The following is a 26125-nucleotide window of genomic DNA, read 5'->3' as shown; positions in this document are numbered from 1 at the left end:
GATCCACCTGCTCCCTGAAACTGGGAGATTTTCCCTTCTCAGTCTCTATTTCAGCTCCTCACTTCTTGTGGCAGGTGGATTTGTGGGTGGGTTTGTTCTTTGGTTGGGAATCGCTGCTGGAGGAATATTTGGGATCCGATAAACTGAAATAAACCTGAGTTTGTTCCTCTAAGTGCCTAAAAATGGTCACATCCAGAAAAACAATTACACTTACACTAGTTATTCCAAAGGACCAGACACAGATCCCAGAATTCCCAAATCCCTGGGGCTGGCACAGCCCTGCCAGGAGCCCATGCAGTGCCAGCTGTGCCCCATGGGCACCCTGTCCCCAGCCCAGAGCACTCAGTGCCACCTCCAGGGGACACCTGCAGGGATGTTTCCCCTGCCCTGAGCTGTCCCCTCAGTGCCCCTGTCTCCTTCTCCCTGTCCTATATCCCCAGTGCCCTGTCTCATTTCCCCTGTCCTGAGCTGCCCACCCAGTGCTCCTGTCCTGTCTCCCGTCCCATTCCCCCATTCCCCACTCCCCCTCTCCAAGCAGCTCCCACGAGGATCTGCCCTGGCAGCCCAGCAGCTGCCCCGGGCCCGTCCCCTCCGGTTTGCGGTGACAGAGCCGTGCCCCGGGGGCCACCGGAGCATCCCGGGGACCCAGCGGGGGCTGAAGGGAAATTCCAACACGAGGAAAACCCGAGCCCCCTCCGTGCTGCCCGGCTGTCCCGCACGGCCAGGGAAGGCCAGGGAAGGCCAGGGAAGCCGGGCTGGGCCGGGCAGCGCTGCCGGAGCCCCCCGGGAGCTTTGGGGCGGCCCCAACTGCAGAGCCCGCGGGAGGAACCGGGACTGAGCCACGGCGAGCCCTGCTCGGGGCCGGGAGCTCGGGCCGGGCTGGGTCACGTTCGGGGAGGTCAGGGAAGGTTTTGGGGCCATTCGGGGCCATTTGGGGACGGTCGGGACCGGGACACCCGGGGGGGGGCGGGGCGCGCGCCCAACGGCCCCGCGGCGGCCGCGCCACCAGCGCCCCCCGGCGGCGCCGCGCGAAACTGCAGGAGCCGCGGAACCACCGGGACCGGGACAGGGAACAGAACCGGGACCGGGAACAGAACCGGGACCGGGGAACAGAACCGGGAACGGGGAATAGAACCGGGACCAGGGAACTGAACCGGAACCGGGAACAGAACCGGGATCGGCACCGAGACCAGAGCCGGGACCGGGAACAGAACCGGGATTGGGGAACAGAACCGGGACCGGGGAACAGAACCGGGGAACAGAACCGGGAGCGGGAACAGAACCGGGACCAGGGAACAGAACCGGGGAACAGAACCGGGAGCGGCACCGAGAACAGAACCGGGAACGGGAACAGAACCGGGACCGGGGAACAGAACCGGGATCGGCACTGGGGAACGGAACCGGGACCGGGGCACAGAACCGGGACGAGGAACAGAACCGGGAGCGGGAACAGAACCGCGACCGGGGACCAGAACCGGCACTGGGGCTCGAATGCTGGGAACAGAACCGGGACCGGGGTTTGAGCACTGGGACAGAACCGGCACTGAGGCTCAAGTGCTGGGAGAGAACCGGGACCGGGACTCGAGGGCTGGGACAGAACCGGCACTGGCACTGGGGTTCGAGTGCTGGGAACAGAACTGGGACCAGCACCGGGGTTTGGGTGCTGGGGACAGAACTGGGACCAGGGTTCGAGTTCTGGGACAGAACCAGGACTGAGGCTCAAGTGCTGGGGACAGAACCAGCACCGGGGTTGGTGAGCTCAGGACAGAACCAGAACCAGAACCAGCACCGGGGTTGGTGAGCTCGGGACAGAACCAGAACCAGAACCAGCACCAGCACTGGAGTTGGTGAGCTCAGGACAGAACCAGAACCAGAACCAGAACCAGCACCGGGGTTGGTGAGCTCGGGACAGAACCAGCACCAGCACTGGGGTTGGTGAGCTCAGGACAGAACCAGCACTGGGGTTGGTGAGCTCGGGACAGAAGCAGCACCGGGGTTGGTGAGCTCGGGACAGAAGCAGCACCAGCACTGGGGTTGGTGAGCTCGGGACAGAACCAGAACCAGCACCGGGGTTGGTGAGCTCGGGACAGAACCAGCACCGGGGTTGGTGAGCTCGGGACAGAAGCAGAACCAGCACCGGGGTTGGTGAGCTCGGGACAGAAGCAGAACCAGCACCGGGGTTGGTGAGCTCGGGACAGAAGCAGCACCAGCACCGGGGTTGGTGAGCTCAGGACAGAACCAGAACCAGCACTGGGGTTGGTGAGCTCGGGACAGAAGCAGCACCAGCACCGGGGTTGGTGAGCTCGGGACAGAAGCAGCACCAGCACCGGGGTTGGTGAGCTCGGGACAGAAGCAGCACCAGCACCGGGGTTGGTGAGCTCAGGACAGAACCAGAACCAGAACCAGCACTGGGGTTGGTGAGCTCGGGACAGAAGCAGCACCAGCACCGGGGTTGGTGAGCTCAGGACAGAACCAGCACCGGGGTTGGTGAGCTCGGGACAGAACCAGCACCGGGGTTGGTGAGCTCGGGACAGAAGCAGAACCAGCACTGGGGTTGGTGAGCTCGGGACAGAAGCAGAACCAGCACCGGGGTTGGTGAGCTCAGGACAGAACCAGAACCAGCACCAGGGTTGGTGAGCTCGGGACAGAACCAGAACCAGAACCAGCACTGGGGTTGGTGAGCTCGGGACAGAACCAGCACCGGGGTTGGTGAGCTCGGGACAGAAGCAGCACCAGCACCGGGGTTGGTGAGCTCGGGACAGAACCAGAACCAGCACCGGGGTTGGTGAGCTCAGGACAGAACCAGAACCAGCACTGGGGTTGGTGAGCTCGGGACAGAAGCAGAACCAGCACTGGGGTTGGTGAGCTCGGGACAGAAGCAGGCCCAGCCTGGGGCCGTTCCCTCTGCTCCTGTCCCCTTCCCTGGGAGCAGAGCCCAGCTCCCAGCTGTCCCCTCCTGCCAGGAGCCCTGCAGACGGACAGAGGGACAGAGTCTCCGTGCCCCTGTGGAAAGCAGCCCAGGAGCAGCAGCAGGAACCTGTGAGCACAGCACAGATGCTCGGTGTCCATCCCCACCAGGAGCGTTCCCAAGAGCAGCAGCCACTCCTTGGACATTCCGTGTTTTATTGAGCTGGGACTCGGGGTGGGTGAGGTCCATGAGTTCAATAAATACTGCAGAACTGCCTGAAGCCCCACGGAGTTCGAGCAGGGAGGGAATGCAGGAGCAGTAAATTGGTAAGAGGTTTAAAAAATCTAACAACTACCTGAGGAGTGGAGCTCCCTGAAAAGAGATGGCAGGTGACCTTCAGCAATGGCACGTGGCCCTCACAGAATGGCACCTGACCTGTGGCCAAGGACAGCACTGGCTCCCCTGCCGGGAAACTGCCAAGCAATTAGATCAAATTAGTGAATTTAATGCAGAATTAAACGCAGGGCAGCAGCTCTGCCTTTCCTGGCCCCGCTGGAGGACACTCAGGCAGTGCCAGGCTGTCTGGCCAGCTGGGGGAGAAGAGCCCAGGAAGCAGCACCCCTTCCACCCACCTGCTCCTTCCAAGGGCGCTCTGGAAAGGCAGAGCAGGGACAAGGAGAGGGAGCAGCAGTGGGACACAGGCTCTGGCAGGGTGGGGACACTGCAGGTGTGCCAGCAGCTGTCCCTGTGCCCTGGCAGCCACTGAACACACCCACCCTGGGGGCTCCCAGCCAAGGAAAAGGGACCAGCCAGGTGTGCCGCCCCTCTGGCACACCTGGAGCAGTCTTTGGTGACTGCAAGGCACAGTGTGGAGCGCCCAGGACAGACCTGTGAGTGGCACCAGCACGTCCCTGTCCCCAGTGCCACCTGCAGGGCTCCATGGAAGGCCACCCAGAGCACTGAAACGCCTGGTAACCCAGCTACTACAGCTATGCTCACCCCATCCCTGTGCGTGGGGAAGCCACAGCACCCCTCCCAGCCCAGCCCAGCCCCAGCACCCTCCCGTTCCTGCAGACGCTCCTGTCCCAGCAGCTCCAGCCAGGGGCAGGGGCTGTGCCGGATCCCTGGGGGGGCCCTTAGGAGCCACACATGAGGCACTCCTCCCTGTTCTCCAGGGAGCACACCATGGCTGCCTTGTTCCTCTCCTTCTCCTCCTCCTCCCTGGACGCCTTCTCCCGCTCGCGCAGCTTCTCCTTGTTCAGGGTGAACTGGATGGGGTTGGCAGCCGGCTTCGTCCTCAGGTAGTACATGCCAGTCTTCAGGCCCTGGGGACAGGGGAGCTCAGGGCTGGGACAGGACAGGGACCCCAGCTCTGGGGACAGGACAGGGACCCCAGCTCTGGGGACAGGACAGGGACCCCCAGCTCTGGGGACAGGACACGGACCCCAGCTCTGGGGACACTCCAGTGCAGCACCCCCAGCTCTGGGGACACTCCAGAGAGGCACCCCCAGCTCTGGGGACACTCCAGGGCAAAACAGGATTCTTGGAAGAAAACAGCCATTTGCCCTTCCCAAAATCACTGAGACCAACTTGCTGTGCCAGAACTTACCAGTCCCTGTGTGCCAAACTCACCAGGCCCCACTTGTTGGGAACAACCTCCCCCAGTCCCAGGTACAGCTTTTGTTTTTTGGGAACAGGCCCTCCAATCCCAAACACTGCCCCTGTTTGTTGGGAACAAGCCTTAATCCCAGGTAATGCCCCTGCTTTTGGGAACAAGCCCCCAGCCCCAGCTGATGCCCCATTTTGGGGAAGGAGCCCCAATAATCCCAGTTGATGCCCTGTTTGTGGGCAAGGAGCCCCAGTAATCCCTGTTTATGGGGAAGGAGCCCCAAGAATCCCTGTTTTGGGGAAGGAGCCCCAAGAATCCCTGTTTGTGGGGAAGGAACCCCAATAACCCCAGCTGATGCCCCATTTTGGGGAAGGAGCCCCAGCAATCCCAGCTGATTCTCCCATTGTGGGAAAAGAGCCCCAAGAACCCCTGTTTGTGGGGAAGGAGCCCCAGTAATGCCAGGTGACACCCCATTTGGGGAAGGAGCCAGCTGTACCTGTTTCCAGCCATAGAAGTGCATGCTGGTGAGCTTGCCGTAGTTGGGCTCAGCAATGTGGATGTTCAGGGACTGGCTCTGGTCGATGAAGGCCCCTCTGTCTGCAGCCATCTTCAGGATGGTTTTCTGGGAGATCTCCCACACGGTCTTGTAGAGCTGCTTCAGGTCATCGGGGATCTCGGGGATGTTCTGGAAGAACAGGAGGAGTTTGGCAGGGTGGGAAGCACTGAGTGCCCATATATCCCCATTTATAACATGGAATTCTTCAGTGACTGCTGGGGCTCCAGCAATCCTGACTGGAACTGAGGCCTGTACAGCTGAGCTCTATCCCTGAGTCCAAACACAGAATCCCAGACTGGTTTGGGTCTGGAGGGACCTTAAAGTTCAGCTCATCCCTGGCAGGGACACCTCTCACTGTCCCAGGCTGCTCCAGCCCCAGTGCCCAGCCTGGCCTTGGGCACTGCCAGGGATGCAGGGCAGCCCCAGCTGCTCTGGGCACCCTGTGCCAGGGCCTGCCCACCCTGCCAGGGAACAATTCCTCATTGCCAAATTCCCAAAAAACAGAGTCCCTCATCCTCTGGCACTGAGAGCCATTTCCTGTGTCCTGTCCCTCCATCCCTTGTAAACTGTCCCTCTCCATGTTTCCTGTTGGCTCCTTTAGGCCCTGGAAGGCCACAATTAGATCACCCTGGAGCCTTCTCCAGCTGAACAATCCCAATTCCCTCAGCCCTTCCTTGCAGGAGAGGTGCTCCATCCCTCTGATAACCTGGTGGCCTCCTCTGGACATCCTGGGTCTGTGAGCACCTGCAAACCCCCTCAGCTCCCCCTCAGCACTTACACGTGGAGATCAGGAAAGGTTCTTGCCCAGAGGGTGCTGGCACTGCCCAGGGAATGGGCACGGCCCCGAGGCTGCCACAGCTCCAGCAGCCTTTGGCCAGCGCTGCCAGGGCTGCCCAGGCTGGCCTTGGTGGGCTCTGGGCAGGGCAGGGCTGGCACTGGGGGTCCCTGGGGGTCCCTGCAGCTCAGGACATTCCATGATACTCCCTGCTGTGGAACCAGCCCTTTGTCTGCTCCTGCTGAGGGGGAATCCAGAGGGAGCAGGAGGTGCCTGGCAGCAGTGCTGCCCCTGTACCTGGATGGAGCCGTTGTTGGCGATGATCTGGTTCTTCATCTCCTCGTTCCACAGGCCCCTCTCCGTGAGGTCCTTCAGCAGGTGGGGATTCACAACCTGGCAGGGGCAGAGCCAAAGGTTTTTAAATGGCTGAACAAGATCCTGCACGTTCCTGACTGACCCTCACCCCTGGGAGAGTCCCAGGCCAGGCTGGAGGCACCCTGGGGTGGTGGAAGGGGTCCCTGCCATGGCAGGGCTGGAGCTACATGATCTCTGAGGTCCCTCCAAACCATGCTGGGATTCTGCTGGACATGGCAAATGAGAAGGGGGCTGCATGGAACTGCCCTGCATGAGGAACTCCAAAAGATGGGAAAAGGAGAGATCTCACCCTCAGTTACAGGGGCACTGGCCACAACCTGAGCTCCTAAAGAAGAGTGTGAACATCCAAGACTGATGTCAGGAGGGGAGAGAACAGAACAGGGGCAGGCTGAGTACTGGGAAGAAAACACAGCCCCCTTTTCCTGCTTTCCTGCTGGGACTGGGGTTCCTGTCCCCCAGCCCCACACAGGGAGGCAGGGCAATGATCCTCCTGTTCCACCTCCCCACTCCTGATCCTGCAGCCAGCAGGAATGGAGAGCACTGAGACACCCCAGAGGGGATGGACACACCTCCCAAACAGGGACAGCCTCCCTTTGTCTGCACAGGGGGCTTTGCTAACTCCAGCCTCCAGAACCCAACCTGTTTCACTCCCTTTCCTGCCTGACAGACCCCTCTGAGCCCGTGGAGCTCTTCCATGGCCCCTTCAGACCCTCGAGTGCTTCACAGCTCGTTCTCAGGACCATGGTCTCAGCTTCTCTTCCCATATCCCTCCCATGACATCCCCACCCCCTCAGCAGTTATTCCTGCAGCCCACCCTGAGGCCCCACAAAGGCTTTTCCCAGACAAAAGCAGCACTTGTTCATCATTTCTCCTATTGCCTGGCGACTGTGGGACACACAGAGCTGGACTCCTGCAGCAGCCAGTGCTCCAGGTCCCCTTGGGCACAAACACCAGAATGAACCGAGCCCCAGGTGTGAGGCCTCCCCTTGTCCTCCTGAGCCATAACACGTCAGGCAGGAGCAGAGCTGGGGCCCAGAGCTCACCTGGAACTCCCCCGAGAGCACCCTGCGTGTGTAGATGTTGCTGGTGTAGGGCTCGATGGACTCGTTGTTGCCCAGGATCTGGGCAGTGGAGGCCGTGGGCATGGGGGAGATGAGCAGGCTGTTCCTGACACCGTACCTGGGGACAACAGGACACGTCAGGGACCGGCAGCCAAGGGACACAGCACAGGGAAGGGCCAGGGACAGCAGGGAAATCAATCTGGGATAACCTGCAAAGCCTCACATCGCCCACAGGGAGCAGGGAAGCACCGCTGAACTGGCACGGGGGGTCAAGTGCAAGTGGAACTGGGGGCTTTGCTGCTCTCATCCTCACCAAATGATTCAGTCATGGGAGGGGTGCAGGGAAGACAATCTGCCAGGCACTGCACCATCCCCAGCCCTGAGGCAGAGCTGAACCAGCAGCCCATGAAGAGGCTGAAACCTCTCCACACACAGGACAGGGGACAGATTTACCACGTTTAAAACTCAGAGCCAAACAGCCAGAATCAGTCCATGAGAGGCACTTCACACTTCAGGGATTCCTGTCCTCAGGATGTTCAAGGCTCAGCTTTTCCCTGGCAGCAGGGAAGAGCCCCAGGGCCAGCTCATGGCTCACTCCTCACTGTGTTTGTTCAATGGGAACACAAATCCTCCTGCTGGATGCACCCAAAATGGAATTAGAGCTCAGCTAAAGCAGAGCAGTGAGGGTGGGCTCCTCGGCTTTGGAAAGACAAAAAGGAAAGAAAGCCACCCAAAAAACAGCTCAAAGGAAAGATCTGCTGGGTGGGGGGGACACATGGGGCTGTTTGCACACTTGGGCCCTGCCTTCAGCTCTCAGTAGACAGAACACATCAAATCCTTACCCAAAGCCAGGCTGGATGGGGCTGGGAGCAGCCTGGGACAGTGGAGGTGTCCCTGCCATGGGAGGGGTGGCACTGGGTGGGCTTTGAGGTTCTTCCCACCCAACCCGGTCTGGGTTTTATCTGACATCTGCTACAAACCATGCAGGGTTACTCACTTGGCAATCTTCTCCTTCAGAGCCTTCCAGTCCCACAGGTCAGAGGGGGTGACATTCCACATGTCATACTGAAGGATCTGAGGAACACAGTTTGGTCCAAGTTAGAGAGGGCACTCTTTTCTCCATTTTTTATAAAGCCCATTGGAAATGGACCTGTCATTCCTCTTAATTCGTCTATCCCATTAGATCTCAGTGAAGCTCTGGTATGACCTAACAAACACTCCATCTTGTGACTGCTCCAGGGCACAGCCAGCACAGGCTGAGTCTGCTTGTCTTTTCAAATCACAGAATCCCAGAATGTCCCGAGCTGCAGGGACCCCCAGGGACCCCCCAGTGCCAGCCCTGCCCTGCCCAGAGCCCACCAAGCCCAGCCTGGGCATCCCTGGCAGCGCTGGCCAAAGGCTGCTGGAGCTGTGGCAGCCTCGGGGCCGTGCCCATTCCCTGGGCAGTGCCAGCACCCTCTGGGCAAGAACCTTGCCCTGCTGTGCAGCCTGAGCTGGCCTGGCCCGGCCCCAGGCGCTCCCTGGTGCTGTCCCTGTTCCAGAGCAGAGCTCGGAGCTGTCCCTGCGCTGCCCCTCGGGAGGAGCTGCAGCCCCGGGGAGCTCTGAGCTCAGGCTGCTCCAGCCTGGGCTGCCCAGGGCACCTCGGGGCCCTCTGACCCTGCCCCAGCCCCGGGGAGCTCTGAGCTCAGGCTGCTCCAGCCTGGGCTGCCCAGGGCACTCGGGGCCCTCCTGACCCTGCCCCAGCCCCGTGTCCCTGCTCTGGGCTCTCTCCTGGCTCTCTCTACTACTGAGACACCCAGAGGTGAGGTGAGGCCAGCCCAGCCCAGAGCAGAGTGGGACAATCCCTTCCCTCTGGGCAGCGATGGTGTCCCCAGGACAGGGATGTCCCTCCTGCTGCAGGGCACTGCTGACTCAGATGCTGCTGCCCAGGAACCGGGTCCCTGCAGGTCTCTGCAGCAGCCCGGGCACAGGATCAGCTCCCAGCTGCCCATCCCCGGCACTCACCCCCTGGCTGACCGGCGAGCCCTGGTAGGTGTCGTAGGGGCCCTGCTCCCTGGCCAGCTCACAGCTGGCCTCCAGGGCCCCGTAGTAGATGGTCTCGAAGATGTGCTGGTTGAGGCGCTGAGCCTCGGCGCTCTCGAAGGGGAAGCGCATCAGGATGAAGGCGTCGGCCAGGCCCTGCACGCCGATGCCGATGGGCCGGTGCCGCCGGTTGGAGCGCTCCGCCTGCGGGACAAGGACATGTCACCTAGGGGACAGGGCATGTCACCTCCGGCATGGACACATCATCTCCAGCACAGGACATGTCACCTCCGGCATGGACACACGTCATCTCCAGCACAGGGCATGTCACAGCACGGACATGTCACCGACAGGACAGGGCATGTCACCTCCGGCACGGACACATAACAGCACAGACACATCACCACCAGCACAGGGCACGTCACCTCCAGCACGGTCACACCACCTCCAGCACAGGACACATCACAGCACGGACACATCACCTCCAGCACGGACATGCCACCACCTCCAGCATGGTCACACCATCTCCAGCACAAGGCATGTCACCTCCAGCACAGGGCATGTCACCTCCAGTATGGACACATCACAGCACACACATGTCACCTCCAGCATGGACACACCACCACCTTCAGCACAGGGCATGTCACCTCCAGCACAGGGCACACTTCACCTCCAGCACAGGACATGTCACAGCACAGACAGTCACCTCCAGCACAGGGCACACGTCACCACCTCCAGCACAGGACATGTCACAGCACAGACAGTCACCTCCAGCACACACAATGTCACCACCTCCAGCACAGGACATGTCACAGCACAGACAGTCACCTCCAGCACACACAATGTCACCTCCAGCACAGGACATGTCACAGCACAGACAGTCACCTCCAGCACAGGGCACACTTCACCTCCAGCACAGGACATGTCACAGCACAGACAGTCACCTCCAGCACACACGATGTCACCACCTCCAGCACAGGACATGTCACAGCACAGACAGTCACCTCCAGCACACACAATGTCACCACCAGCACAGGACATGTCACAGCACAGACAGTCACCTCCAGCACACACAATGTCACCACCAGCACAGGACATGTCACAGCACAGACAGTCACCTCCGGCACACACAATGTCACCACCTCCAGCACAGGACATGTCACAGCACAGACAGTCACCTCCGGCACACACAATGTCACCACCTCCAGCACAGGACATGTCACAGCACAGACAGTCACCTCCGGCACAAACAATGTCACCACCAGCACAGGACATGTCACAGCACAGACAGTCACCTCCGGCACACACAATGTCACCTCCAGCACAGGACATGTCACAGCACAGACAGTCACCTCCGGCACACACAATGTCACCTCCAGCACAGGACATGTCACAGCACAGACAGTCACCTCCAGCACACACAATGTCACCTCCAGCACAGGACATGTCACAGCACAGACAGTCACCTCCAGCACACACAATGTCACCACCTCCAGCACAGGACATGTCACAGCACAGACAGTCACCTCCAGCACACACAATGTCACCACCTCCAGCACAGGACATGTCACAGCACAGACAGTCACCTCCAGCACACACAATGTCACCTCCAGCACAGGACATGTCACAGCACAGACAGTCACCTCCGGCACACACAATGTCACCACCTCCAGCACAGGACATGTCACAGCACAGACAGTCACCTCCAGCACACACAATGTCACCTCCAGCACAGGACATGTCACAGCACAGACAGTCACCTCCGGCACACACAATGTCACCTCCAGCACAGGACATGTCACAGCACAGACAGTCACCTCCAGCACACACAATGTCACCTCCAGCACAGGACATGTCACAGCACAGACAGTCACCTCCAGCACAGGGCACACTTCACCTCCAGCACAGGACATGTCACAGCACAGACAGTCACCTCCGGCACACACAATGTCACCACCTCCAGCACAGGACATGTCACAGCACAGACAGTCACCTCCAAGCACACACAATGTCACCTCCAGCACAGGACATGTCACAGCACAGACAGTCACCTCCGGCACACACAATGTCACCACCTCCAGCACAGGACATGTCACAGCACAGACAGTCACCTCCAGCACACACAATGTCACCTCCAGCACAGGACATGTCACAGCACAGACAGTCACCTCCAGCACACACAATGTCACCACCTCCAGCACAGGACATGTCACAGCACAGACAGTCACCTCCAAGCACACACAATGTCACCTCCAGCACAGGACATGTCACAGCACAGACAGTCACCTCCAGCACAGGGCACACTTCACCTCCAGCACAGGACATGTCACAGCACAGACAGTCACCTCCAGCACACACAATGTCACCACCTCCAGCACAGGACATGTCACAGCACAGACAGTCACCTCCGGCACACACAATGTCACCTCCAGCACAGGACATGTCACAGCACAGACAGTCACCTCCAGCACAGGGCACACTTCACCTCCAGCACAGGACATGTCACAGCACAGACAGTCACCTCCGGCACACACAATGTCACCACCTCCAGCACAGGACATGTCACAGCACAGACAGTCACCTCCAGCACACACAATGTCACCTCCAGCACAGGACATGTCACAGCACAGACAGTGACCTCCGGCACACACAATGTCACCTCCAGCACAGGACATGTCACAGCACAGACAGTCACCTCCAGCACACACAATGTCACCTCCAGCACAGGACATGTCACAGCACAGACAGTCACCTCCGGCACACACAATGTCACCACCTCCAGCACAGGACATGTCACAGCACAGACAGTCACCTCCGGCACACACAATGTCACCTCCAGCACAGGACATGTCACAGCACAGACAGTCACCTCCAGCACACACAATGTCACCTCCAGCACAGGACATGTCACAGCACAGACAGTCACCTCCAGCACAGGGCACACTTCACCTCCAGCACAGGACATGTCACAGCACAGACAGTCACCTCCAGCACACACGATGTCACCACCTCCAGCACAGGACATGTCACAGCACAGACAGTCACCTCCGGCACACACAATGTCACCTCCAGCACAGGACATGTCACAGCACAGACAGTGACCTCCGGCACACACAATGTCACCTCCAGCACAGGACATGTCACAGCACAGACAGTCACCTCCAGCACACACAATGTCACCACCTCCAGCACAGGACATGTCACAGCACAGACAGTCACCTCCAGCACACACAATGTCACCACCTCCAGCACAGGACATGTCACAGCACAGACAGTCACCTCCAGCACACACAATGTCACCACCTCCAGCACAGGACATGTCACAGCACAGACAGTCACCTCCAGCACACACAATGTCACCTCCAGCACAGGACATGTCACAGCACAGACAGTCACCTCCGGCACACACAATGTCACCTCCAGCACAGGACATGTCACAGCACAGACAGTCACCTCCAGCACAGGGCACACGTCACCACCTCCAGCACAGGACATGTCACAGCACAGACAGTCACCTCCAGCACAGGGCACACGTCACCACCTCCAGCACAGGACATGTCACAGCACAGACAGTCACCTCCAGCACACACAATGTCACCACCTCCAGCACAGGACATGTCACAGCACAGACAGTCACCTCCAGCACACACAATGTCACCTCCAGCACAGGACATGTCACAGCACAGACAGTCACCTCCAGCACACACAATGTCACCACCTCCAGCACAGGACATGTCACAGCACAGACAGTCACCTCCAAGCACACACAATGTCACCACCAGCACAGGACATGTCACAGCACAGACAGTCACCTCCAGCACAGGGCACACTTCACCTCCAGCACAGGACATGTCACAGCACAGACAGTCACCTCCGGCACACACAATGTCACCTCCAGCACAGGACATGTCACAGCACAGACAGTCACCTCCAGCACAGGGCACACTTCACCTCCAGCACAGGACATGTCACAGCACAGACAGTCACCTCCGGCACACACAATGTCACCACCTCCAGCACAGGACATGTCACAGCACAGACAGTCACCTCCGGCACACACAATGTCACCACCAGCACAGGACATGTCACAGCACAGACAGTCACCTCCAGCACACACAATGTCACCTCCAGCACAGGACATGTCACAGCACAGACAGTCACCTCCAGCACACACAATGTCACCTCCAGCACAGGACATGTCACAGCACAGACAGTGACCTCCGGCACACACAATGTCACCTCCAGCACAGGACATGTCACAGCACAGACAGTCACCTCCAGCACACACAATGTCACCTCCAGCACAGGACATGTCACAGCACAGACAGTCACCTCCAGCACACACAATGTCACCACCTCCAGCACAGGACATGTCACAGCACAGACAGTCACCTCCGGCACACACAATGTCACCTCCAGCACAGGACATGTCACAGCACAGACAGTCACCTCCAGCACACACAATGTCACCACCAGCACAGGACATGTCACAGCACAGACAGTCACCTCCGGCACACACAATGTCACCACCTCCAGCACAGGACATGTCACAGCACAGACAGTCACCTCCAGCACACACAATGTCACCACCTCCAGCACAGGACATGTCACAGCACAGACAGTCACCTCCAGCACACACAATGTCACCTCCAGCACAGGACATGTCACAGCACAGACAGTCACCTCCGGCACACACAATGTCACCTCCAGCACAGGACATGTCACAGCACAGACAGTCACCTCCAGCACACACAATGTCACCACCAGCACAGGACATGTCACAGCACAGACAGTCACCTCCAGCACACACAATGTCACCACCAGCACAGGACATGTCACAGCACAGACAGTCACCTCCAGCACACACAATGTCACCTCCAGCACAGGACATGTCACAGCACAGACAGTCACCTCCAGCACAGGGCACACTTCACCTCCAGCACAGGACATGTCACAGCACAGACAGTCACCTCCGGCACACACAATGTCACCACCTCCAGCACAGGACATGTCACAGCACAGACAGTCACCTCCAGCACACACAATGTCACCACCTCCAGCACAGGACATGTCACAGCACAGACAGTCACCTCCAGCACACACAATGTCACCTCCAGCACAGGACATGTCACAGCACAGACAGTCACCTCCAGCACAGGGCACACGTCACCACCTCCAGCACAGGACATGTCACAGCACAGACAGTCACCTCCGGCACACACAATGTCACCTCCAGCACAGGACATGTCACAGCACAGACAGTCACCTCCAGCACAGGGCACACTTCACCTCCAGCACAGGACATGTCACAGCACAGACAGTCACCTCCAGCACAGGGCACACGTCACCACCTCCAGCACAGGACATGTCACAGCACAGACAGTCACCTCCGGCACACACAATGTCACCTCCAGCACAGGACATGTCACAGCACAGACAGTCACCTCCAGCACACACAATGTCACCACCTCCAGCAGAGCTGGGAAGGGCCCCAGGGAGCAAAGCCTCCTGCTGCAGCGTGCCGTGAGCTGTGCATCAGCACTCCTTCCATCCTGCCACGGCTTGCTGAGCCCTGACTGAGTTTGTCACACCTTAGCACAGACTGGGATTGCTTAACCCAGGAAAGGGAGCCAGGATTTAGAAGAAAACAGTCAGCATTTTCTGATAAATGAAGACATTTAATAGGGCAGAATCACTGAGGTTGGAAAACCCCTTGGAGCCTACCAAGTCCAACTGTTCCCCAGCAGAGCCAAGGCCACCACTGACCTGACACATCCACATGGATATTAAATCCCCTCCAGAGATGAGGACTTCACTGCCCTGGGCATTCTGTGCCAGGGCTGGACAGCCCTTTCCATCAAGACATTTTTCCTAATGTTCAACTTAAACCTCCCCTGGCACAGGTCAAGGCCATTTCCTCATGTCCTTTTCCTCGCTTTCTGTGGGCAGAGTATGACCCCCACCTGGCTGCCCTCTCCTGTCAGGGAGCTTTAAAATCAGCCAAAATGAGTTACACTTTCTCAGGATCTTTCCAGGATCCTTCTCTCTGTTCTGCTTCCCTCTTTGTCCCTAGTGCTGGTCTGTGCTTCATGGAAATCCCCACACATGCAAAAATTCCAGTGGCAGAAGCAGAGTGGAAAGCTCTCTTACAACTGCTCCCCCACAGAGCTGCACTGGGCTGAAGCTCAGGCAGGCACTGACAGGTCCCACCTGGGAACAGGGGGTTCACAGAGCTCCCAACAGGTCCATGGAGTTCCTCTGTGACTCCTGGTGTCCCAGACTGCTCTGGGATTGCCCTGGGCAGGACTCAGCCCTACTCACCTCTGGCACAGGGTAGTAGTTGATGTCAATGATTTTGTTGAGGTTTCTGACGATGACCTTGGTGACCTCAGCCAGCTTCTTGAAGTCGTAGGTGTGCTCAGGGGTCACGTACATGTTCAGGGCGATGGAGGCCAGGTTACACACGGCCACCTGTGGGCAGAGACAGGGGATCACTGGGAATGGGCCCAGAACACACAGCTCTGCCCCAAACCCATGGGAACAACCTGCCAGGGAACCTGCCAGGCTGGGAAAGTGCACCCCTTGGTCCTCTGGCACGTCAGAACTTGTGCAAAAGGCAACCACAGTTCAGGAAGGTTCAATAGAAATTGGTATGACCAAAAAAATCCTGCCCTGGTCAGTCCTACTGCCTGGAAACCATCCTTACACAGAATCCCAGAGGGATCTGGGTTGGAAGGAATTTTTAAGCCTGATTTGTTCCTTGTCACTTTCCCTTTGAAGGGTGTCTCGTGTCATCCCAAATCCCCCATGGGAGTGGGAAGGGAACCCACAGTTAGTGGAAGGGCTGTGAGTACTCATCAGGTCAGGAGTTTCTCAGCTGCCTGCTCCCTTCCTAAGCAACATCAGACATATCCCAGAGAGCTGCCCCAGGAGCACAGCCGGGCAGGCAGGGAGCTCCACAGGAGCATTCCCAGGCAGAGCTGCCCCAGGAGCCCTCCCAGCCTGCCCAGCACCCCGAGCTCCCGCTCCGCACCCACCTCGTCCTTGCTGGTGTACTCCACGATCTCGGTGCACAGGTTGCTGCACTTGATGGTGCCCAGGTTCTGCTGGTTGCTCTTCCTGTTGCAGGAGTCCTTGTAGAGCATGTAGGGGGTGCCAGTCTCGGTCTGGGACTCGATGATGGCGTACCAGAGCTGCTGGGCCTTCACCACCCTGCGCACGCGGCCCTGCCGCTCGTAGCTGCGGCACACGGGGAGGGAGCCCCGTCAGCCCCCAGCCCCAAACACCGGGGAGAGGCTCTGAGCTCCTCGGCACCTCCTCCCTGGGAGCCCTCACAGCAGGGCAGCAGCACTGCCCTTGTTTATGGGAGCCAGTCTTTCACCACAGCAGCCACACAAAGCCACGGAGTGCCCTGAGTGGGGATCGCTCCAGGATGTCCCTCTAAGGGGGCACTGTCCCCCTAACAGGCTGAAATGGTCATCCACACACAGCTCCACCCTGACAGGTCACAGTGTGGAGGACACAGCCCCATCCTCACACTTTTATCCATCTGACAGTGAGCCCAGTGGGCACCTCTGAGCCCTTGCCACAAACCTGTGCCACGGCCCCACATCCCACAGGACACAGGCAGCTCTGGGAGAGGATGGCACCACTTCCAGGTCTGCTCCCTCCTCTCACCTCTCATAGAGCTTCTCAAATTCCTCTCCCCAGACATCATCCAGGCCAGGACACTCATTTGGGCACATTAAGGACCAGTCCTGTACGGGGGAAAAAATATTCAGAGGAAATCTTTAGGCACCCTGTTAATTAAAGCTGTGGCTACCCCACCCCTGGAAGAGTCCAAGGCCAGGCTGGATGGGGTTTGGAGCAATCTGGCACAGTGGAAGATGTCCCTGCCCACGGCAGAGGGTGGCACTGGATGAGTTTTAAGGTCCCTCCCAAACCAAACCAGTCTGGGATTCTGTGAAATACAAGCAGGCATAAGAACAATTTACTGAGAAAACGCTGATGCTTCAAGGAAACCCCAGAGCCCAAAAATCCAAGAACAAGTGAGATTAAGGCCTGAAGCAAAACATTGAGTTGCAGCTGCCCAGTTCCATTCTCCACCTGCACAGCCAAGTTCTCAAACAAGGTGCAACAGCTCCTCCAGGAAGGTCCTGGAAGGAACAAGGAGCAAAGCAGCTCTGCAGCCCTTGCTGAGCTCCTTCAGGGCTGCTCACCTGCTCCTCCACTACCAGACCTTTTCTGTGCCAGCCAAGTTCTCACCTGGTTGGTTTCCACTCGCTTCATGAAGAGATCAGGGATCCAGAGGGCAAAGAACAGGTCCCTGGCTCGCTGCTCTTCTTTCCCTGTGTTCTTCTTCAAGTCCAGGAACTCAAAGATGTCCAAGTGCCACGGCTCCAGGTAGATGGCAAAAGCGCCAGGTCTCTGGAACACAATCTGGGTCAGAACAAACTGTCCTTGGAAAGAAACCTCCTGCCCTTCTATTGAGTGCCCACAACACCCCAAACCAGCTGGGAACTGGGGGCAGCACCCGATACCAGCACAAGGGGAAAAACGCCCCGTTATGATTTATAGAACACATTTATGATGTGTCACCCACAGCCACCCCATCAGCTCCCTGACGGTCATGGGACAGCCCCTGCAGTGTGGAAGCTCTCCCACTACCCCAGGCTCCCTGCTGGACCTCATTTAAGGTACCTTGTTTCCACCTTGATCCACGTAGCGGGCGGTGTTGTTGTACACCCTCAGCATGGGAACGAGCCCGTTGGAGTTCCCGTTTGTCTGCAGAGGCACAGGAAAACCATCAGCCAAACTCCCTGCAGGGCTGCCCTGCACCTCCTGTGGGTCTTCCTCAGGCTGCAGAGCTCTTACACTGAGCACCACCAATTATTTCTAGTCCCTTCCCCACACCTTTTATAACAAATATGTATATTTGAGCCACGTGTCCCAGAGTTAATAAAATGTCCCTCCTAACTTCTGTGCCCTACATTATGTCACCTAAAGGCTTGCAGGGTTTACCCACACTGTGACAAGAAACCCCAAACGTCTGGGGCAGTCAGAGACACAGAAAGGCAAAGGGCTGGTGCACAAATCTCTGGGCATACTCCTAGGCTGCTAACAGACAAACATGGAATTGTCTGACCAAACAGTGCAATAAGATCCTCTTTCTGGAAAGGTTTCTGTGAGGAAGCCAAAACCCCGAGGAAAACCAACCTTCCTGCCTTAGGCCAAGGGACACCTGAGGGAGGCCCAGTGATGTAAGGGAGAGGCAGCAGTGGTTTGGCATCTCCTGGGAGCAGCAGCAGTGTCCCTGTGCTGTCCCTGTCCCTGGGGTGCCCCAGAGCAGGACAGGCACTCACCCCAGCAATGTAGCTGCCCGTGGCACGGATGCAGCTCACGGCAAGGCCAATGCCCCCAGCAGACTTGGAGATGAGGGCACACTGCTTCAGGGTGTCGTAGATGCCTTCGATGCTGTCGTCCTTCATGCACAGCAGGAAGCAGCTGAAGGACACAAATGGTTTCAGCACACAGAGGTGGGAAGGAAAAGTCAGAAGTGTTTCAACAGGCTGCAGAAACCAGGGCAAACACGGGACCTTTAGCGTGCTCCACAAAGCAATCCCACAAGTGTGGAATAAAGGACAAACAAGAAAATATCATGAGCAGTACTTGTACTGCTGATACCTCTGCTACCAAACATTTTTAATCAAGGAATCGTGCAATACCCTGAGCTGGAAGGGACTCACAAGGATCAGAGTCCAATTTATGGTCCTGCACAATCCCACCCTGGGCATCCCTGGCAGCCTTGGGGCTGTGCCCATTGCCTGGGGAGCCTGGGCAGTGCCCAGCACCCTCTGGGGAAGAACCTTTTCCCAATACATTGATACAAACCTTTATAAAAATATAATCCTTTTCCTGATATATATGATATCAAAAAACATATCAGATATGCTTTTAGGAAACTAAATTTTTAGAAACTAATTTTTAGAAAATTACCAGGATTCATTTGGTAACCCATAGCAGACTGTGCACATCAGGAACTTTCTAATATAACAGAGTCATGCAAAGGTTTCTAATATCTCTAGAGCTGACAGAAACCTGGGCATTATTCCCCAAAGACAGCTAAACCTTGACAGCAGCCCCTGAAAACATCACAAAACACACGCAGGAACTCAGCTGCTCGTTTCAGAGGCTGTGCTAGCATCTCTCTTGAGCAGATGTGATCCCGAGGGGCTCCCTGTGGCCAGGGGGCAGGCAGAGCAGAGCAGAGCAGAGCAGAGCACCTGGAGAGCTGGGGGCGGTTGGTGCCCGCGTTGAAGAGCGTGGGCGAGGCGTGGGTGAACCAGCGCTCCGACAGCAGGTTGTAGGTCTCGATGGCCGCCTCGATGTCGCCCTTGTGGATGCCCACGGCCACCCTCATCAGCATGTGCTGGGGACGCTCAGCAACTGCAGGGACAGAGCCAGCAATGCCAGGGCTGCCCTGGGAGAGACCTCACAGACACCCAGTGCCACCCCTGCCACGGCAGGGACACCTCCCACTGTGCCAGGCTGCTCCAGCCTGGCCTTGGCACTGCCAGGGATGCAGGGGCAGCCCCAGCTGCTCTGGGAATTCCAGCCCAGCCCTGCCCCCCCTGCCAGGGAACAATTCCTCATTGCCAGGATCCCACCCAGCCCTGCCCTCTGGCACTGGCAGCCATTCCCTGGGTGCTGTCCCTGCATCCCCTGGCAATTGTCTCTCTCCAGCTTTCCTGGGGCTCCTCCAGGCCCTGCAAGGCCACCCTGAGCTCAGCCCAAAGCTTCTCCTGTGCAGGTGAGCAATGCCAGCTGTGCCAGCCTTTCCTGCCAGCAGAGCTGCTCCATCCCTCTGCCCATCCTGGAGCCTCCTCTGGGCTCTCTGCAGCAGCTCCAGCTCCTCCCTGCGCTGGGGCAGCTCTGCAGGTGGGGAATCACCTTTGGGGGCACAATCCCCCTCTCCTGCTGCCCACCCTGTGGGATCAGCCCAGGGCACAGGGATTTTGGGATGCCAAGGCAGGTGGCTGGGGCATGCCCAGCCCCTCAGCCACCAAGCAAACCAGAAGGCGAGGGAGGAACAAGACTCCATGTGACAGTCACAGGGTCACAGCTGCAAGCTCCCAACGCTGCAGTGGGACACCTGAGCCAGAGTTTTCATGGAATCACAGAGTGATCAGGGTTGGAAGGAACTTGAGTTCTCCAGCCCAACTGCTGCTCAGACAGCACCAGATCTGTTTATTCAGGACTGCATCCCATCAGGCTTTGGAAAACTCAAGGAACAATCTGCTCCAATGCTCAGCTGCTCTCATGGAGGAGGGAAAACCCCCACCTGTATTGACAGTTTAATTCAAATATGCAACCCAGAATCCAATTATGTTTCAGCTTTATGATATTATAATTAATCTCTGACCCTTCTGGTGTCCCAGGATATCCAAGCCGAGGGCCTGCATCACAGTACCTAAACTTAGCTTTAATTGAATTTAAATTTACTCAGATTTTTTAAGAAGTGCTCAGCACTAGGAACAGCCCTTACCTTTGGAGTTGATTTTCAGCAAGTAGGAGCGTTCCAGAGTCTTTAAGAGAGAGGATGGATTTTAGCAAACAGGCAGATTTGAATTTTTTAAAAAACACTGTCAACTCTAAACTCAATCATCCACATAGCCCTCATCCCAGGCTTCACCAGCCCTGCACTCTGCTGCTCCTCTCTTTATCAGCTTAATGAGGTGATTAATGACTGAAAATACACAATTCCATGGGAAGATTCCAACACTGCTTTGGATTACAGAGTGTGGAGCAGGGCAGGAGGTCCCACAATGTCCTGGACCCACAGGAGCTCCCTGCTCAGAACCCTAAACCTGAGGCAGAGCCAAAGCACAGCAGCACAGCTGAGCTGGGTGTGGGGCGGCAGAGCAGCCCCTGGGGTGCTGTGGGGAGATGTTCCAGCAGCACAGGGAGGATAAATGTGAGATGTGAATGTAAACCCTGAGAGAACTGCTCCACTGAACAATGGGAACAGCAAAAATCCCTTCTCTGGCTAACTGAGGATTAGAGTATTTCCTTTAGGAACGGCATCCTACAACGCTGACTGGGATCTGCTGTGAAAGCCAGCCCAACAGTTAGAATATTCCAGCAGCAAGGAAACTCCATGACTCATCCCACTGGACATCTTCACAGCCCCACTGGTGTGCCACCCCCTCCTGTGCCCCCCTTTGCCCAGTCCAGATGATTCCACAACGATCCCACCCTTCCCAGCAGAGTCAGGAGCAACGTGCTCTTTACCTTAAAGCCAAAGTAGTTGTAGGAGAAGTCCCTGTCGTAGATGATGGCAGAGTTCAGGCGCTGGCAGGAAATAACAAAATTGATTTTTACAAGGTGTAACAATGCTATCTACACCTGTTGGCATCCCTGGCCCCAGAGCTCAGGTGTGCGAGGGGCACCAGAGCACAGGAATGAAGCAGGAACAGCACTTCCCCCAAAACAACAAAAGCACAGCTTCAACAACTTTTCTCACTCAGTTTTTGGCTGAATTTACTGAAATCTGATTGGACAACAAGAAACAAAACACAGAACCAAAGGACAAAAGGAACTTCCCAGACAGAACACAGACCTGGAATGACCTGGAGACTGAACCCAAATCTTTTATCTCCCTCCTGTGCTGCCTCACTTTGCTGCAGCACGAGGTACTTCTTCTCAAATTAATTACTTGTGCTGATCATGGCAGTGGGAACACCCAAAGAAACAAATTTTACTACAGAAAAGCCCATAGAGGAAGAAAACTCCTGTATCCCCCCTTACACTCTCCACTCGTGCCCTGCACTGGCTTCTGTGTTGGCTTTTTACTCTAAAACAGCATGGCTTGCTTAAAAAAATAAGAAAAGCAAAGGATTTAAGTTTTCAAAATTCAGTGCAGTGGTTCAGAAGTGAAAAGAACCCCAGAACTTACATCTTTGTTGGCCAGAACTATGTCCAGAGTCTCTTTGGAGATCATAGGGGAGTGCTTCCCGTTGTGGGGGTTGATGTAGGTGTAGAGATCCTCCATCACATCTGCAGGGAAAGGGATGTGAGCAGGACATGTCCAGGCCTGTCCCTGCAGCACCTGGCAGTGGGATTCAGGGGCAGGCAAGGCAGGAAAGCCCTTGGGAAGAATCCCTCCAGCCCTTCAAACACACAGCTGCTCTTCTGCTGCTCAGCAATGCCAAGCCGAGCAATCCCCTTCTACTACATATTCTGTCAAAACCCCACTGTGAAAAGTAACAAATGGGGAGGAAGGTGGCTAGAACCCGATCTCAATCCATCACACTTTTCACCATGCCATTTCTACAACTGCTTTTCACAAACCAGGCAATTCTGTTTGCCTTGGGAAACTCGTGGGTTTCATCTCCATGGCGTTTTCAGCCAGCCTGGGCTCTCAGGAGCTCCCACTGGAGAGGTTTCCCTGTTTCTGTGCCCCAAACCCGTCCCTCTGTGTCTCCCCCCAGCAGCTGGAGGCGATCACCCACCACTGAAGACTTTCTTGGTCTCCTTGTGCAGGTTGGAGACGGCGATGCGGGCGGCCAGGATGGCGTAGTCGGGGTGCTTGGTGGTCAGCGTGGCCGCGGTCTCTGCGGCCAGAGTGTCCAGCTCCACCGTGGTGACCCCGCTGTAGAGCCCCTGGATCACCTTCATGGTGATCTGAGCCTGCAGGAGGGAGAGGCCGAGCTCAGGGAGGGCCTGGAACAGAGGGATCCAGCACCGCGAGCTGGGTGGGGGAGAGCAAACTGGGACAGACTGGGACAGGGACTGGGAATGGAGCAAACTGGGATAGAGACTGGGAATGGAGCAAACTGGGACAGGGACTGGGAACGGAGCAAAGTGGGACAGGGACTGGGAACGGAGCAAACTGGGACAGGGACTGGGAACGGAGCAAACTGGGACAGACACTGGGAATGGAGCAAACTGGGACAGGGACTGGGAATGGAGCAAACTGGGACAGGGACTGGGAATGGAGCAAACTGGGACAGACACTGGGAATGGAGCAAACTGGGACAGGGACTGGGAACGGAGCAAACTGGGACAGGGACTGGGAATGCTCCAGGACACGGACTGGGGACAAGGCCTGCAGGGACAGCACCCAGGGAATGGCTGCCAGTGCCAGAGGGCAGGGCTGGGTGGGACATTGGCAATGAGGAATTGTTCCCTGGCAGGGTGGGCAGGCCCTGGCACAGGGTGCCCAGAGCAGCTGGGGCTGCCCCTGCATCCCTGGCAGTGCCCAAGGCCAGGCTGGACACTGGGGACAGTGGGAGGTGTCCCTGCCTTGGCAGGGGTGGCACTGGGTGGCTTTAAAACTTCATTCCAACCCAAACCCTGCTGGGACTCTGTCAGGATGGTTTCCTGGCAATAGGATTGACCAGTCTCTACTGAACTGCTGCTACTTTTGCACAACTCATGGGATTTACAGCCTCACAGGGAGCATTAGCACAGGGTTTGGGAGGGGCACTGCTGGCCTGGGAAGCTTCTGGCACAAGCAGGTCCAAGTGCCAAAGGAGAAACTGAGCTCCAGGGAAAGAGGTCACACACAAGTGCAGAATAAATAAGAATTCAGGGGCACAAGGCGGCAGGAGGACTCGGAATTTCCCTTCTGTCCTCAGCATCAATTTCCAGTCACTGGGGGCAATTCAGGGCACTTCATGCTGTGGTCACCAAGTCACCAGTGTCCTTCTCCTGCCATCCATCCCAAAGAGTTTTGGGTACAGGACCAATGAATGGCAACTGGAATTTTAGACAGGAGAATGGATCATGAGAAGATGGGAGATGTGAAGAGCCTTAACTGGTGACTCCAGATGGCCAGAATGGGTCTGGAACCTGCATAAACATCTCACAGACCCAGTGGATCCAATGGGGAGTTATCCTGGGCACAGGCTTTGGAAGGAGAAGCCTCCAGGAGTGGGATCAATGCCCACCCCAAATCAGCTCAGAAAACCAAGCAGAGATGTGGCAATGGCAGGGAATTCTGTCCTGCTGCTTGACCAGGAGGGGATCCAGAGCTACTTCCATGTGGCATTGCTCCAGCTTTGCAGGCTGACCCTGGCAGCAACTTACCAAATCCAAAATATGGGAACTGGAGCAACACAACTTGTTTTTTAACTACCAGGGGCTCAATGGCTTCTCCAAGGTCGGAAAGGGATCTATGGCACGGAAAGGGGATTTTCCCCTCCACAGTCTCTGCAGCTGGGAAGCAAAACACCTCAGAGCACAAAAATTCCAACAAACCCATTGTGGATGCGCCTGCCAAGAGTTCAGGGAACCACAGAACGTCCTGAGCAGGAGGGGACCCCCACGAACCCCCAAACCCAGCCCGGGACACCCCAGGAACTCCTGCCCAGGAGAGGAGGGGTCAGGCAGGGGATGGCACTCACGGGATCCACGAAGTCGGCGTTGAGGCCGTAGCAGAGCTTCTGGATGCGCGAGGTGATCTTGTCAAACATGACCCGCTCCTGGCGCCCGTCTGCAACACACACACACACACACACACGGGGCAGCCCAGTGAGAGCCAGCTCAGAACACAGCAGCCCCAGTAAGAACCAGCAGAGCACAGAACAGCCCCCACCCCATCACACCAGTGCAGCCCCAGTAAGAACAAGTTCAGAACAGAACAGCCCCGCCCAGGCTCACCAGTGCTGCACCAGTAACAACCAGCCAGCACAGAGCACCCCAGTGCTGCCCCAGTAAAAAACAGCCAGCACAGAGCACCCCAGTGCAGCCCCAGTAAGAACCAGTTCAGCACAGAGCACCCCAGTGATGCCCCAGTAAGAACCAGCCAGCACAGAGCACCCCAGTGATGCCCCAGTAAGAACCAGTTCAGCACAGAGCACCCCAGTGCAGCCCCAGTAAGAACCAGTTCAGCACAGAGCACCCCAGTAAGAACCAGCCAGCACAGAGCACCCCAGTAAGAACCAGTCCAGCACAGAACGCCCCTGCCCAGCCCCTCCTGTGTGGGAATTCGGTGTGGGAATCACCAGGGAGTAGGGTGGGGTGCTTGGGTGGGGTACAATGAAAGGGGAGGCTCCCCCTCCACCCCAAGAATCCCCACCTAAAACTGCACCGACCCAATTCCCAGGGTGGGGAACCAGCTGAGGGTCACCTCCCACCTCAGCCTGGGGAGCCCTGGGACCAAATGGGTGGGGACCAACCCAAAGCTCCTGCCATGGCACCCAAACCAGAGGAGAGGTCTCACCCCTCACTCTGGGTGTCGGGGGGAGCTTCCTCACTCTGGGCTCCCCCAAAGCCGAGGGGAGCCCATCTCCTCCCATAGGCTCCCCTCAGAGCCGAGGGGATCCATCCTCCCATGGAGGAGAGGGGGCACCCCCTCTGCTCCCTGTGGTGCCGTGAGGGGGAGCCCCAAAGCCAAAGGGGTCACACCACACCATGCGCCATAGGGTACCCCCAAAGCTGAGGGGGACCCATCCCTCACGGGCCATGAGGGACCCTTCCAAAATGGGGGGATCCCCATCTGCTTACCTTGGGTGCCACGCAAGGGCCCCCCAAAGCAGAGGGAATCCCAGAATGGGGCAGGGATTCCCCTTCAGGTGTCCCGAGGGACCCCTAAAGCCGAGGGGTCTCGTACCCACCCCTGGTCAGGACAGAGCCCCCCATCCCCGACACTCGGTACCCCCAGGGCAGCGGGGCTCCCCCTCATGGGCCCCCCGGCACCCCCGGGGCGGGGGAGTGCTCACCCCGCTTCACGACGTGCATGGTGGCGGCGGGTTCCCCTCAGCCCCTCTCGATGTCCCCCTCGGTCCCTCCCGGTGCCCCTCAGCCCCTCTCGGTG

General features: G+C 57.5%; 1 protein-coding gene across 1 annotated transcript; it reads right to left on the bottom strand.

The window, feature by feature from the left end:
• Positions 1-3106: 3106 nt before the first annotated feature.
• RRM1 (ribonucleotide reductase catalytic subunit M1) lies at positions 3107-26116 on the bottom strand. Its single transcript, XM_054293765.1, has 19 exons — positions 26031-26116; positions 24714-24802; positions 22818-22995; positions 22262-22362; positions 21598-21657; positions 20852-20891; positions 19590-19752; positions 18669-18810; positions 18007-18090; positions 17572-17733; positions 16984-17063; positions 16344-16545; positions 15628-15777; positions 9289-9510; positions 8282-8358; positions 7267-7402; positions 6146-6241; positions 5014-5202; positions 3107-4233 (listed from the first exon to the last, which is right to left on the bottom strand). The coding sequence occupies exons 1-19, from the start codon at positions 26047-26049 to the stop codon at positions 4045-4047; spliced, it is 2379 nt and encodes a 792-aa protein (XP_054149740.1). The 5' UTR covers positions 26050-26116; the 3' UTR covers positions 3107-4044.
• Between the last annotated feature and the right edge of the window lie 9 nt (positions 26117-26125).

This window comes from Melozone crissalis, unplaced genomic scaffold (genome assembly GCF_028551555.1).
Source record: "Melozone crissalis strain CALT ecotype California unplaced genomic scaffold, PUWL_Pcris_2 ptg000187l_1, whole genome shotgun sequence".
Classification (NCBI taxonomy): Eukaryota; Metazoa; Chordata; class Aves; order Passeriformes; family Passerellidae; genus Melozone; species Melozone crissalis.
The sequence above is the reverse complement of the archived record's forward strand: the minus strand, read 5'-3'. Positions and strand labels throughout refer to the sequence as shown.

Coding starts and splice junctions, on each gene's coding strand:
- RRM1 (XM_054293765.1), bottom strand. Junction 22,996..24,713: donor ACGCCGACTTCGTGGATCCC/GTGAGTGCCATC, acceptor TCCCTCCTGCAG/GCTCAGATCACCATGAAGGT. Junction 16,546..16,983: donor TTTGAGAAGCTCTATGAGAG/GTGAGAGGAGGG, acceptor CGTGTGCCGCAG/CTACGAGCGGCAGGGCCGCG.